The sequence below is a fragment of the Ochotona curzoniae genome, unplaced genomic scaffold, assembly GCF_017591425.1.
Source record: "Ochotona curzoniae isolate NIBS_2020 unplaced genomic scaffold, NIBS_Ocur_1.0 patch58, whole genome shotgun sequence".
NCBI lineage: Eukaryota > Metazoa > Chordata > Mammalia > Lagomorpha > Ochotonidae > Ochotona > Ochotona curzoniae.
Window position 1 is genome coordinate 994,399 of NW_024467037.1, and position 12,114 is coordinate 1,006,512.

A 12,114-nucleotide genomic window follows, 5' to 3' on the forward strand; every position below is an offset into this window, starting at 1 on the left:
GTAGAAGGTGGATCACAAGTGGAGCAGTCAGACTTGAACCAGTGGTCAAATGGGACACCAACATCATAACTGGTAGCCCAACTTGCTGTGCCGCAATGCCAGTGAAATTGTAATTGGTGGGAAGTGAAGGAAATGGGTGGGCCTAACTTATGACGGTCTTATAATGGTCTTTGGTTATTCTGGTATTTCTCTGAAATGCTTTGTGCTCACGTGTATAAAAAGGTTCTCTCTTCTTTGTCTCTTTTATTCCTGAGACAGTGCTGCTCTAAGAAAGCTCCTCCTGGGCCTTTTCTTTCAGATCTCTTCTCTGCAGTCATTGCTGTGAATCCCTGTATCCTAGACATGAGGCCAGACTTACATGTAGGATTAATTTTCTCTCTTTCAGGATGATTTTGTCTATGCTTTCTTCATGTTTCTTAACCTTCTCTGCTCTTTTCCAGAGTCCTCTATGATTCACTAACTTTCTGTCTCCCAGTTTATTTTGGTAACAAGAATTCCAGTGCTGCAGCATTCCACAATTTATGTGTTGAATCCAATGACAAACTAAACTGCTTTGTTAGTACTGTGTCTTTTAGGATTCCCTTAATGATTTTGTATTTAGCTAGTCTCTTTTAAAATGCATCTCTGCTAATTGATAAACTTAGTAAAGATAAGGTTGAGTTTCTTACTAATATTGGTATTTTGCTACCTAAAGTACCTGATAGTACCTATAGTACCTATAGTACCTCATGCTTACTAGATGTTTACAAATAATTAAATCAAATTAACATTTCATCCAATCATTTTTTTTTCTTTTCTGAAGTCTTAAATTATTTACATTGTAGATGCTGAGAAAAACTCTGAAAGGGACTGAGAGTGAAGAACTGGAAATAACACCTGAGAAACCAACTTTGGTGCCATTTGGGGATGTGGTATGAATCACTAATTATCAATATACTTTTACAAATTAATTACTGCTTGAAACATAATTGATGTGTATTATTTGGTAATAAAACAGTATATGCATGAAACAATCCTAGCATATATTTATGTTTATGAAGTTTTCATTCTTTTGAAAGTTTTCATGTTTATAGATCAGAAAACATTACAAATAATCCTGAAATTAAGGACTAAATCCGAATTCACAGATATAATGTCTACTATACTAGAGAATCCCAAGTTCAGTAGTGTCAAAGTCATAGGAGAATTTTTTTAAGATTTTATTTGTTTTTATGGGAAAGTCAGATTTACAGAGAAAAGACACAGAGAGGAAGACTTCCCATCCACTGGTTCACTCCCCAAATGGCCACAATGGCTGGAGCTGAGCTGATCCAAAGCCAGGAGCCTGGAGCTTCCTCTGGGTCTCCCATGCAGGTGCAGGGTTCCAAGGCTTTGGGCTGCCCTCCACTGCTTTCCCAGGCCACAAGCAGGAATCTGAAAGGGAAATGGAGCAGCCAGGATGCAAACAAGTGCCCATATGGGATTCTGGAGCATGCAAGGTGATAATCTTTGCCACCAGGTTGCTGCACCAGGCCCCAAAATAATTTTTTAAAGCATTGACTTTGGGATCTGCTAAGCCCTGGAGTCAGTATTTTTATTGCATTCTGTAGCAAGATTTGTCTGCAAAGTTGGATTCCCTATATCCTCAAATCCCCAGGACCAGAAACACACACACACACACACACACACACACACACACACACACACACACCATGATAAGCCCTAAAATATAGCTGAGAATAAAAAAAAAAATGTTATTTTGGATGCTTCAGAGTGTAGGATGTGAGAACCAGTGAACAACCAGAACTGTAAAAATATCATGGTATTCTTCAATAGTGCTGTCTCTTGTCTGAATGTTATCAGAAGAGCTACTGGGAATGAAATAAGAATTTATCTTGCCACACTTCCTCCCTTCAATGCAATATTTAATACAATGTTTCTGCTATTTTTACTTTGAAACTAAACATGGCTAAATATATTTGCTTAGTGCTAGGTATTAGAATCAATGTTCCTGTGTTCATTTTGTATTTGATTTTTATGGTTAAACAAAAGATAAAATTTCCTTTGACATTTAGAAGACTTTTGTATATAAAAACTGAATACTTACAGTCCCTGGCGTACAAAAGCTAATGGGTAACTGCTTGCTGAATAAAGTGATTTTAAGTTGCTGGAGAAATGAGATCGAAGCAAAACCTATTTCTTGCATTTTATCAGTTGCTATGTCATATAAAACAAGAATGATTCAGAGTGATGATCATGTTTTCTTGACTTTGTGTTCTTGTTCAGTGTTCCTTTTCATTCTGTTTTTCTGCTTTATGATATTTTCCATGAACTATATATTTTCATTGAGAAAGTATATGCAGAGAAGAACAACAGTATTGAACTTTTTTTTTTAAAGATTTATTTTTATTATTTTTTTATTGGAAAGGCAGATATACAGAGAGGAGAGACAGAGAGGAAGATCTTCCGTCCGATGATTCACTCCCCAAGTGAGCGCAACGGGCCGATACTATGCCGATCCGAAGCCAGGAGCCTCTTCGGGGTCTCCCACGCGGGTGCAGGGTCCCAAAGCTTTGGGCCGTCCTCTGCTGCTTTCCCAGGCCACAGGCAGGGAGCTGGAAGGGAAGCGGGGCTGCTGGGATTAGAACCGGCGCCCATACGGGATCCCAGGCGTGCAAGGCGAGGACCTTTAACCACTTGCGCCACCGCGCCGGGCCCCAGTATTGAACTTTAAGCAGAATATTGTTCAGAGTGGGTGTCTGGCATCGTGGTTTCGCCACCACCTGGGATGCTTACATCCCGTATTTGAGTTCCTGGTTTCAAGTTTCAGCTCTATGCTTTTCTTTTTTTTAAGATTTATTTTTATTGCAAAGTCAGATAAACAGAGGAAGAGAGACAAAGAGGAAGATCTTCCATCTATTGATTCACTCCCCAAGTGTCCTCAGTGGCCAGAGCCAAGCCAATCCAAAGCAGGAGCCTGGAGACTCCTCCAGGTTTCCCATGTGGATGCAGGGTCCCAAGGCTTCAGGCCATCCTCGACTGCTTTCCCAGGCTACAAGCAAGGAGCTGGATGGGAAGTGGGGATGCTGGGAGTTAGGACCAGTGTCCATATGGGATCCCAGTACATTCATGGTGAGGATTTTAGCCACTACACTACCATGCCGGGCCCATCTCCATGCTTTTCTTAAAATATCCAGCTTTCTGCTCCTGTACATTCTGGGTAGCAAAAGCTAACAGCTGAAATACGTGTGTCTGTACTACTCACATGGGAGACACAGATTGAATTCCTGGCTTCTGGCTTTGGACGGCCATAACTGTGACAAGTATCTGGGGCAGTGAACCAATGCATGGAGGAAATCTCTTTGTTTTTTGGCCTTTCAAAAAAATAAATAAAACATTTAAAAACGTTTTTCAGTATAAAGGGAAAGTGTACTTTTTATAAATGCATTCACTTTCTGTATCTTTATTTTCCTGTAGGTTGGCTGCCTGGCCATACATATAAAGAATTGTAAACAATTTATGTCTAGGAGTATCCTTTTTTGATTTTACAATCATAATGTGATCAGATTTCATTATTTCATTATCCATTGCTGCATAAAGACTACTTCAAAACTTAGTGGCTTACAACATAAGCATTTTATTATCAGCAACTGCCAGTGCATTGAGTAGGTGGTATCTGTTTCACAACAGCCCAGCTTGGGCTCAAACTGTGTGAGAGTTCACAGGAGCTGGAAGATCTGAAATAACCCATTTATGTGTCTTGTGGTTTGGTGTGTGTGCCTGGACTGATAAACTTAGATAGGTCCTGAAATAGTTGGATTTCTTGCTCTTGACCAAACTACTAAATTAACTTTAAAAAATATTTTTAATCACTGAAGTTTTTGGTGTCTCCTTACATTTTTTTTAAAAAGATTTATTTATTTTTAATGCAAAGTCAGATATACAGAGAGGAGGAGAGACAGAGAGGAAGATCTTCCGTCTGATGATTCATTCCCCTAGTGAGCACAATGGCCGTTGCTGTGCCCATCTGAACCCAGAACCCAGGAGCCATGGTCTCCCTGTTGGGCCATCCTCGACTGCTTTCCCAGGCCACAAGCAGGGAGCTGGATGGGAAGTGGAGCCACTGGGACTAGAATCTGTGCCCATATGGGATCCCAATGCGTGCAAGGAGAGGGCATTAATCACTATGCTGTCGCGCCAGGCCCCTCCTTAAATTTTGCACCCTGGTCAAGTACCTCTCTTGCCTAGCCCTGATCACATCCATTGAATTTGTGACCAAAGGGCTAACCCAAATCCCATGGCAATAGAAGGATATACTCTCTTTTAATCTGAGAGTGATAAGATTTTCAGTCATTTGTAATGCACTCTAATCATATATAAAAGTTAAAGGAGAAATATATACCTTGTTGGTATATGAATCAGTAATTCTAATTTATTTGTAAATATATGTCTTTTAACATTTTCAAAATGTATATATTGACATTGGTGACTTTAAATGTTGGGTGCTTATTTTTAGGCTTATCATGCTATAAAACCAGTATACTCTACAATTATATTCTAGATCTACTTGACTTATTCTTAGGTTTTGGACTAATAGAGTCATGGATTGCAATTACTGGCTTAATTTATAATGTGTTATTATTCAGTTACAACAAAGCTTATTTCCTCAACTTCTGTATCAGTCAGTTCACAACATTATACTAATTTGTTCATTTGCATCTCCATAAACAATGTTGTGAAATCTACAAAACTTTGTAGCTTGATAACCAGAAGCAATAAGAAGCTCAACGTAATTAGTTTTGATGAAGTGAAGTATTTTTCTGTACAGGTAATATTAAAATTATCTTCTTGATATAATAATCTCTTTATAGTTTCAGATATTCTACCCTAATTCTCTCTTTTCCATTTTTAAAATGGGTCGGGAAAAAGTGAAAGCAGTAATTTATTATTAAGTATTTTAAACTATTGTATATATACTGTGTGAACTGTAGTCCTAAACATAATCTAGGCCAGAAGGCTGAGAAGCAATAGGGCTATAATTTGTTTAAGACAAAAAGTTTCCTGCAAAATGTGTGGTGATGAGTTTCTTAGCTGAAGTGCCACTATGGTTCTGTGTTGGCCCTTCTTGGATTTTTTTCCACCTGACTTCTTCCCTTCCCATCTACCCTCTCCTATTTTTGTCTTTAAAATCTCCTCCACTTTTGTCTTCTCTTCTCCTACAGTCTCTTTATACAGACTAACTGTTGTGTGGGTTCAGGTATTTAGTATTTATAAACACTCATATGTATACATCTTATTGCCATCCTAGCTCAACAGATGAGGAAACTAAGAAACTATGCAGTTAAAGAACTTTCCTAAAGTCACAGAACTGGAATGTGGTAGAGCTGGAAATGTATTCAGTCTCACCTCAGACCACACTTCAGTAAATTACTCCTCACACTGGAACATATTATTTTGTCACAGTTAAGTTTCTTAAAATATTCAATGTATCCCACATTTTCCAAATCAGCAGCAATGTTCCATATAGCTACAGGGTTCACTGATCAGTCTGTTTCCTAATAGTTTTATTGCATGGATTTTCTTCTGTGCTGATTTTTTATTTTTACAAATTTCATTTTACTTAAGTGTTGATACTTTAAGACGTATCTTTTAGAGGCAGTTTGTGCTTTTCTTTGCGTCTTTACACATGTTTAGCAAATCTCCAGAGAGCCAAGGGGAATAGATGCTGCAGGGTTGACAGCTGAATAGTGACTTCAAGGTGAACAACTCATGGTGTTTGGAGTCTGGTTCAGCTAGAATGGTGAAACTATTGTTGAGTCTTCCCAATATTGAGTTGCAATTCCAGTAATCACTTCTTACCACCTTTTCAAGTGAGATTGTCTCACTACAGGACTTACTAATAGCAGCCAGAACACTTGCCTACCTTGAAATCTGCCCCACCAAAGTAGCCCACCATCTTTTAAGTTCAGTCTCCTGTAGAATCTCAGGCCATGGATGCAATATAGTCAGGTTTTTCTGCCACCGTGTAGCAAGAATAGCCTTTAATCGTACATCCAGTATTAATTCTTAAATTTACATTTGAGATTTGATCAAGTTGGCTGTCAACTCTACATTTTTACCTGTATTCTGGATTTTTAGAAACACACACATATTTTCTGTAACATTCTCTTTCCAGCATTCTAGTTTTTTCTAATGCCAACGTTATTCCAGTAATCTAGTTCCAGAGGTTTCTCTCTCTTTTTAAGGTAGGCTTAATAGTAATGATTTTACTGGTATCAGCTTTCTGTATTAGCTTATCATCACTTCTTAGGAAGGAACAAGGCTTATTTTGGCTTATAGTTTTAGGAGTTTGCAGTCCAATATTGAGTTTAGGCATCTGGTGAGCATGACTATGGCAGGAAGACAGGCATATGGCATGCCAGGAGGCAGAGGGAGATAGGCAGCACACTTAGCTTATGTAACCAACACTCTAGAGAACTGCTTTCCATGCCTGGCATGATCTAATGACCCCAGTGTCTCCCAGATTCCATATTTATGGAAGAGAAATCATTTATCAGTCTGCCACATTTGAAAATTATGTATCATCGGTCTTTGTTTGTTGCATTTCTTTTCTGATTTCACACTGATGTGACTGTATTTTATTACATTATGTTTATTTATTGTATTGGGTCTAATGGCTGCTTAGAGTGGATTGTTGATGTTCATCCTCTATGAGACATCTTAATTATTATTTCTTCAAGTAGTACCTCTCTGCCCCATTTTCCTGATCTGCTATTTTCATCCCTGGAACTCTGGTTAGTATATATTAGATGTTCTTCCATATCTTTTAACTTTTTAAATAAATTTTTTATTACATAACATCTTCCTTGTATTCTAAATAATTTTTCAGAAATTTGTTCTGGCTCTCTAAATCTGTTAAGACATATAAAATCTGTAGTTGAGTCTATTTGTTTAATATTTTAATTTAATTATCTTATTTTCAATTTCTAAAAGTCTAATTCTTTGTTCAAGTTAGCTAGATCATCCTAACAGTTTATTGTAGCTCTTTTTTTTTTTAAAAAAAAATTTATTTATTTTTATTACAACGTCAGATTACAGAGAAGAGGAGAGACAGAAAGGAAGATCTTCTGTCCAATGATTCACTCCCCAAGTGACCGCAATGGTCAGTGTGGCGCTGATCCGAAGCTGGGAACCAGGAACTTCATTCCAGGTCTCCCATGTGGGTGCAGGGTCCCAAGGCTTTGGGCCATCCTCAACTGCTTTCCCAGGCCACAAGCAGGGAGCTGGATGGGAAGTGGAGCTACTGGGATTAGAACCAGTACCCATATGGGATCCAGGCGCGTTCAAGGCGAGGACTAGCCACTAGACCACGCCACCGGGCCCTATTGTAGCTCTTTTTAAAAAATGTATTCCTTTAAACATAGGAAGCGTAACACTTTAAAAAAAAGTTCTAATTGAAGTTTTTGTGGATCTGCTTCTGAGTCTCACAGTGCTTCATTTCCATGCTGATTTATGTTTTACTGTCATCTCATACCTTTCCTGGACTTCTTTTGAGGTCTAGGATGACAGCAGCCCTGAAGAGAACACTGGGTTAGCTTCTGAGGCTCCTGAGATTACTATCTGTTGGGATTATTATAAACTAAGTGTTGTGTTTGAGATATTTAAAAAAATTTAAATGTTGGCCAGTTTGTTTATATTGCGGAAAATTGTATGTAATGTAAAACCACTGAAATGATTTTAAGTGTAGACTCAGGAGGTTTTATGCCTCTACTTAGTGTGAATTTAGGCGTCAGTTCTACTAAATAGGTTTATAGTTCCAGTTTACCAGGAACTCCCTACCTCCCATTTTGCTCAGAACGTTACAGCTTTCATTGTAATCATAAATGTGTTGGGAAGAATGTTTTCTTATTTCCTGAAGCTTTAGCTCCTTGGATTCTCAGTGCTATCAGAGGAGGGGTGGGCAAGTGTCTTCTGTGATATGCCCCGTATCTTGTCTTCTCTTTTATGTACCTTTTGAAGCCATGAAAATGCGGTTTCAGACTGGGAAATATCTTCTGGGCAAATGTAACTTCCTACTTTACCCTTCTTATTGTATGCTAATACTTGATGCTTTATATGATTTTTTTTTACTATTTTATTGGTTTATTAGTGCTTTTAGGGAGTTATTTTTAGATATTATGTTGAGTACTTATAATGTTTTAACAGACACACTGCTTCTAACACTGCCAAATTGCTGAAATGTCAAGCCAGCCTCTTAACTGTTATGCTTCATAGGGATTTTTGTTCTCATTTCTAAGGAGAAGAGAGTCACAAGCATAACTTTAAGAAGTTTCCTACACAGTGTAATATGTGCTATGTTTGCATCTAATCTGAATTTGAATTTGAAATTCACACTGAACATTTAACGCTTCTTTTTATATACATTTTGAAATTGAGGTTCCCAGACATCAAGATGATGAGCGAAATAATATTTACCTGGATCTAATGCAGCATGACGCTACAGAAAAATATCCTCTCTTCTTAGGGCGCTGTGAATTACATCTTTATGAAGTAATCCAGGTATGCATAGAAGGCCTTTTTTTTCTACCATAGTGCCATATAACCCAGTTGGTATTTGCTGTGGTGGTTTATTATGTCTAGGTGACTCGTTTTCTTTATAATCTGCCCTTAAATACATGTGTTTAGGAAACAGAGTTTTCACTGTGAGGCTTAGTGACCCAAATGTCTTAAAAATGTTTAGTGGAACTGTAAAAACACAATTTTGTTTGTTAACTGTGGAATTGGGAATGTGGCATATAGTGGGAATAAAAAGAGTGATGGAACATTGGATTATGTAGTGTGGCTCATGGGAAAACAGAGGTTGCCACAACTAGTGCCCAAAGATACCCAAGTTTTGTCTGCATTAGAAGATCCCAACAGTCCCCCAGAGATGAGAGACTGTCCTATCAGGGATCATGTGGTTAACATCTCAAGAAGCATGATGGTTGGGAATAATGGGGGGACAGGCATTTGGCCTAGCAGTAAAAATCTTGTTTCGGAATATCCCACAATGGAATAGCTGGGTTCAGGTCCTAGCTTCAGCTCCTGACTGCAACTTCATGTGTATGCACTTCCTGGGAGGCAGCAAAGATGCCTCCAATGATTGATTTCCTGTCTCCCCCTGGGAGATGTGGACTGAGTGAAGCAGTAGATGGGAGTGGGAGCTGGCTGTCTCTGCCTCTTTACTTTTCAAATACATTTTTAAAAAAGGAAGAGAAGGAGAAGAGGAGAAAGAAAAAAAAGAAAAGAGGAAGGAGGAGGAGGGAGATGAAGGAGAGGAGGGAGAGAAAAGCAGTATGGGCGTGGCAGTTTTTCCAAGACTTTCACAAGGAGAACTGTAACTAGCAGGGACATTTTGTCTGGGATGTGTTTATGCATCTAGAATTTTAATTTTTCTTTTGAATATTCATTGTGTTTGTATATTAAGCATAAGATTCATGTATGCTTTTGAAACATCTTTAATATGATTCAGATAAGATACAGGAAAATAATTATGAGTGATTTTATGTTTAATCATTTTATTCATTTATTTTTCTAGAAAGGGTGTTTTACTGAAGAATTGCTAATGATGAATAAAAACACAGTAAGAACTTTGCTGAAACTTCCTGAATTTTGTTTCTGTGTAATGTGCAACGTTTGCTTAACTTGCTCTGATAAAAGCTTTACACTGCTTATAGCTTGTAGTTTTAATTATTATCCCACCAGACACTGTTTACATTAGTAAAAACATATTAAGTAGAAATTGCAATATTTGTTCACAAAAATTTTACTCTTTTTTTTTTAAAGTTCCATCTTACTGCTAAATAATGAAAAAATTGGAAGTAATTGGATGAGAGTGCCATGCCTCTGGCTGCTTCTTTGCCTCCCCTCAGGAGCCACACCTGCTTAAAGTGCTGTTTTTCATTTTGTGATTTCCAAACAGTTGTTCATATGGCTCACCTAATTTTTAAAAAGTGCTTAAAATAATTAGCTTGATTAATTAATCACCTCTTTAGAGGTACTTCTGCTGTTCTTGCACAAACCTGGGAATGGAACCAAAAACAAAACAATGTGCTGTTGAAATCATCAGCTCTGACATTCTTCTTCATGTTACACATAAATAGATTCTATGCCAAATTATCTGACAGTTGAGTGCATTGGAATGAAAATGACAGGAATATGAGTAAATGATTAAAATGTATAAAATGTATGCTTATATGTGAACCAGTATATATATATATATATGTATATGTCAATATTTCAATATAATCCTACTAGTGATTTTAACTTGACATTTCCATACTTTGGTCTTATAATATTGTTTGACTTTAACATGGAAGCTTTTTAAATTTATTGTTGTGATCCTTAATTTATATAAAATGAATATATCTCAAATTTTTTTTTCATGATATGGGTTTAAAAACACAAGGATTCCAACCTCCTCGCTCAAGAGCTCAACATATTCTAAAGGAGCTCTTGGTTTATACACACACACACACACACGTATATGTATTTCTATATATACAAATAATACATGTATGTATTACATCAGGAGATTCATATTTTGGCTTTTTTACTTTATTTGTGCAGTAAAGATGTTATTGATTATTACTTTCCTTTAAATTATTATTTTGATCAAATAATGAAATAAATTTGCCACATGTTTAGTTTATCTGCAGGGTAGAAGCAGAATTTATGTTCTCCTATGGAAACTTTGGTTATGGATTTTCACATCAGGTTAGTTCCCCCTTTTAAAAATATTCAACTTTAGTTTTTTAATCAAATTATCCTCTTCTTAAACCCTAATTTTTCCCAGTTAATAATTTTTTTGAAAATATGTATTCATTTGTTTGAAAGGCTATTACAGAGGGAGAGGAAGAAAGAAAAAGACATCTTCCATACACTAATTCGCCCATGAAATGATCCAACAGCCAGGGCTGGGCCAGGTTGAAGACAGGAGCAATGTTGCAGTGTAGCTTACCCCGCTGTCTCACAATGCCAGGCTCCAGTTCCTAAATTGTTCAAATCAATATTTTAAAAATAATCCTGACCTTGAAGTATAGCTTTTCTGAAGCCTAAATAAAAATGAAACCTTATCATTATTTGTTTATATATTTTCAAGCAATGATTTTTATTCCTAATATTGTTACGATAAAACTTACTTTTATATGTTTAAAGATAAGCATATATTAGAAATAAGCATTATTAAAATATTGAATAAAGATCTTTTGAATTTAAAATAGTTATTAAAAATGAAGTCACTGGGGCTGGTGTTGTGACATAACAGATAAAACCGCCTTCTGTGTTAATAACATCCCTTGCGGGCACCAGCTCATGTCCTAGCTGCTTCATTTCTGATCTAATTTCCAGCTAATAGACTGGGAAAATAATAGAAAACGTCTCAAGTATTTGGGCCCCTGCCACCCACGTGAGAGATCCAGATGAAGCTCCTGGCTTTTTTTTTTTTTTCTTAATGTAGAAATCTAGGGATTGTAGACATCTAGGGGGTGAGCTAGTGATGAGAAATATCTCTTTCCCCTTTCTTATCCATCCCTCTTTCCCTGCCACTCTAATTTTCAAATAAATCTTTTTTTAAAAGCTGAATTTATAAGCACATATGCTCCTTTCCTCTAGTATATTTCAACATCAGGGTTGTTTCAATATTTGGTGTTATTTGAATCCTATTTCATTCATCAAGAAAGTAAGAAAATATTTCCTAGCTTTGGCTTGCCCCTTTAAATTCACTACCATGATCATTTTATACACTATGCTGTGTTCTTTTGCTTCATTATGTCCTTAGGCAAGATGGTCAGAACGGAAATTCTTGTTCAAAACAATGGCTTTTTCAAAAACTTATTCTAGAAAAGCTGTCCTAACATACACTCTCATTAAGTATTTGAAATAATTCTTGGTATCATTGGATGTTATCACAACTTTGGAGCAATTGGAATCTAACCTTATTTATGTGTTGTTATATAGGATAAATGACCCCTTTATTTTACATGTGACTTTTCTTTTTCAATTTCTGTTATTTTGGGAATAGCTTTCGGTATTTTAAAATTAGGCATTAAGACTGGCAGTATCAATTCAAATACAGCAACCATGACATTAATTGAG

General features: G+C 36.8%; 1 protein-coding gene across 1 annotated transcript in view; it reads left to right on the forward strand.

Moving 5' to 3' along the window:
* The window catches only part of LOC121168114, a 92,545-nt gene that overhangs the window by 23,198 nt on the left and 57,233 nt on the right, over positions 1–12,114 (forward strand). The window contains exons 2-7 of the mRNA XM_040997905.1: positions 825–911; positions 3,457–3,508; positions 4,662–4,807; positions 8,416–8,538; positions 9,557–9,601; positions 10,666–10,734. Coding sequence (XP_040853839.1) covers positions 825–911; positions 3,457–3,508; positions 4,662–4,807; positions 8,416–8,538; positions 9,557–9,601; positions 10,666–10,734 — 522 coding nt within the window. The remainder of the gene's footprint in view (positions 1–824; positions 912–3,456; positions 3,509–4,661; positions 4,808–8,415; positions 8,539–9,556; positions 9,602–10,665; positions 10,735–12,114) is intronic.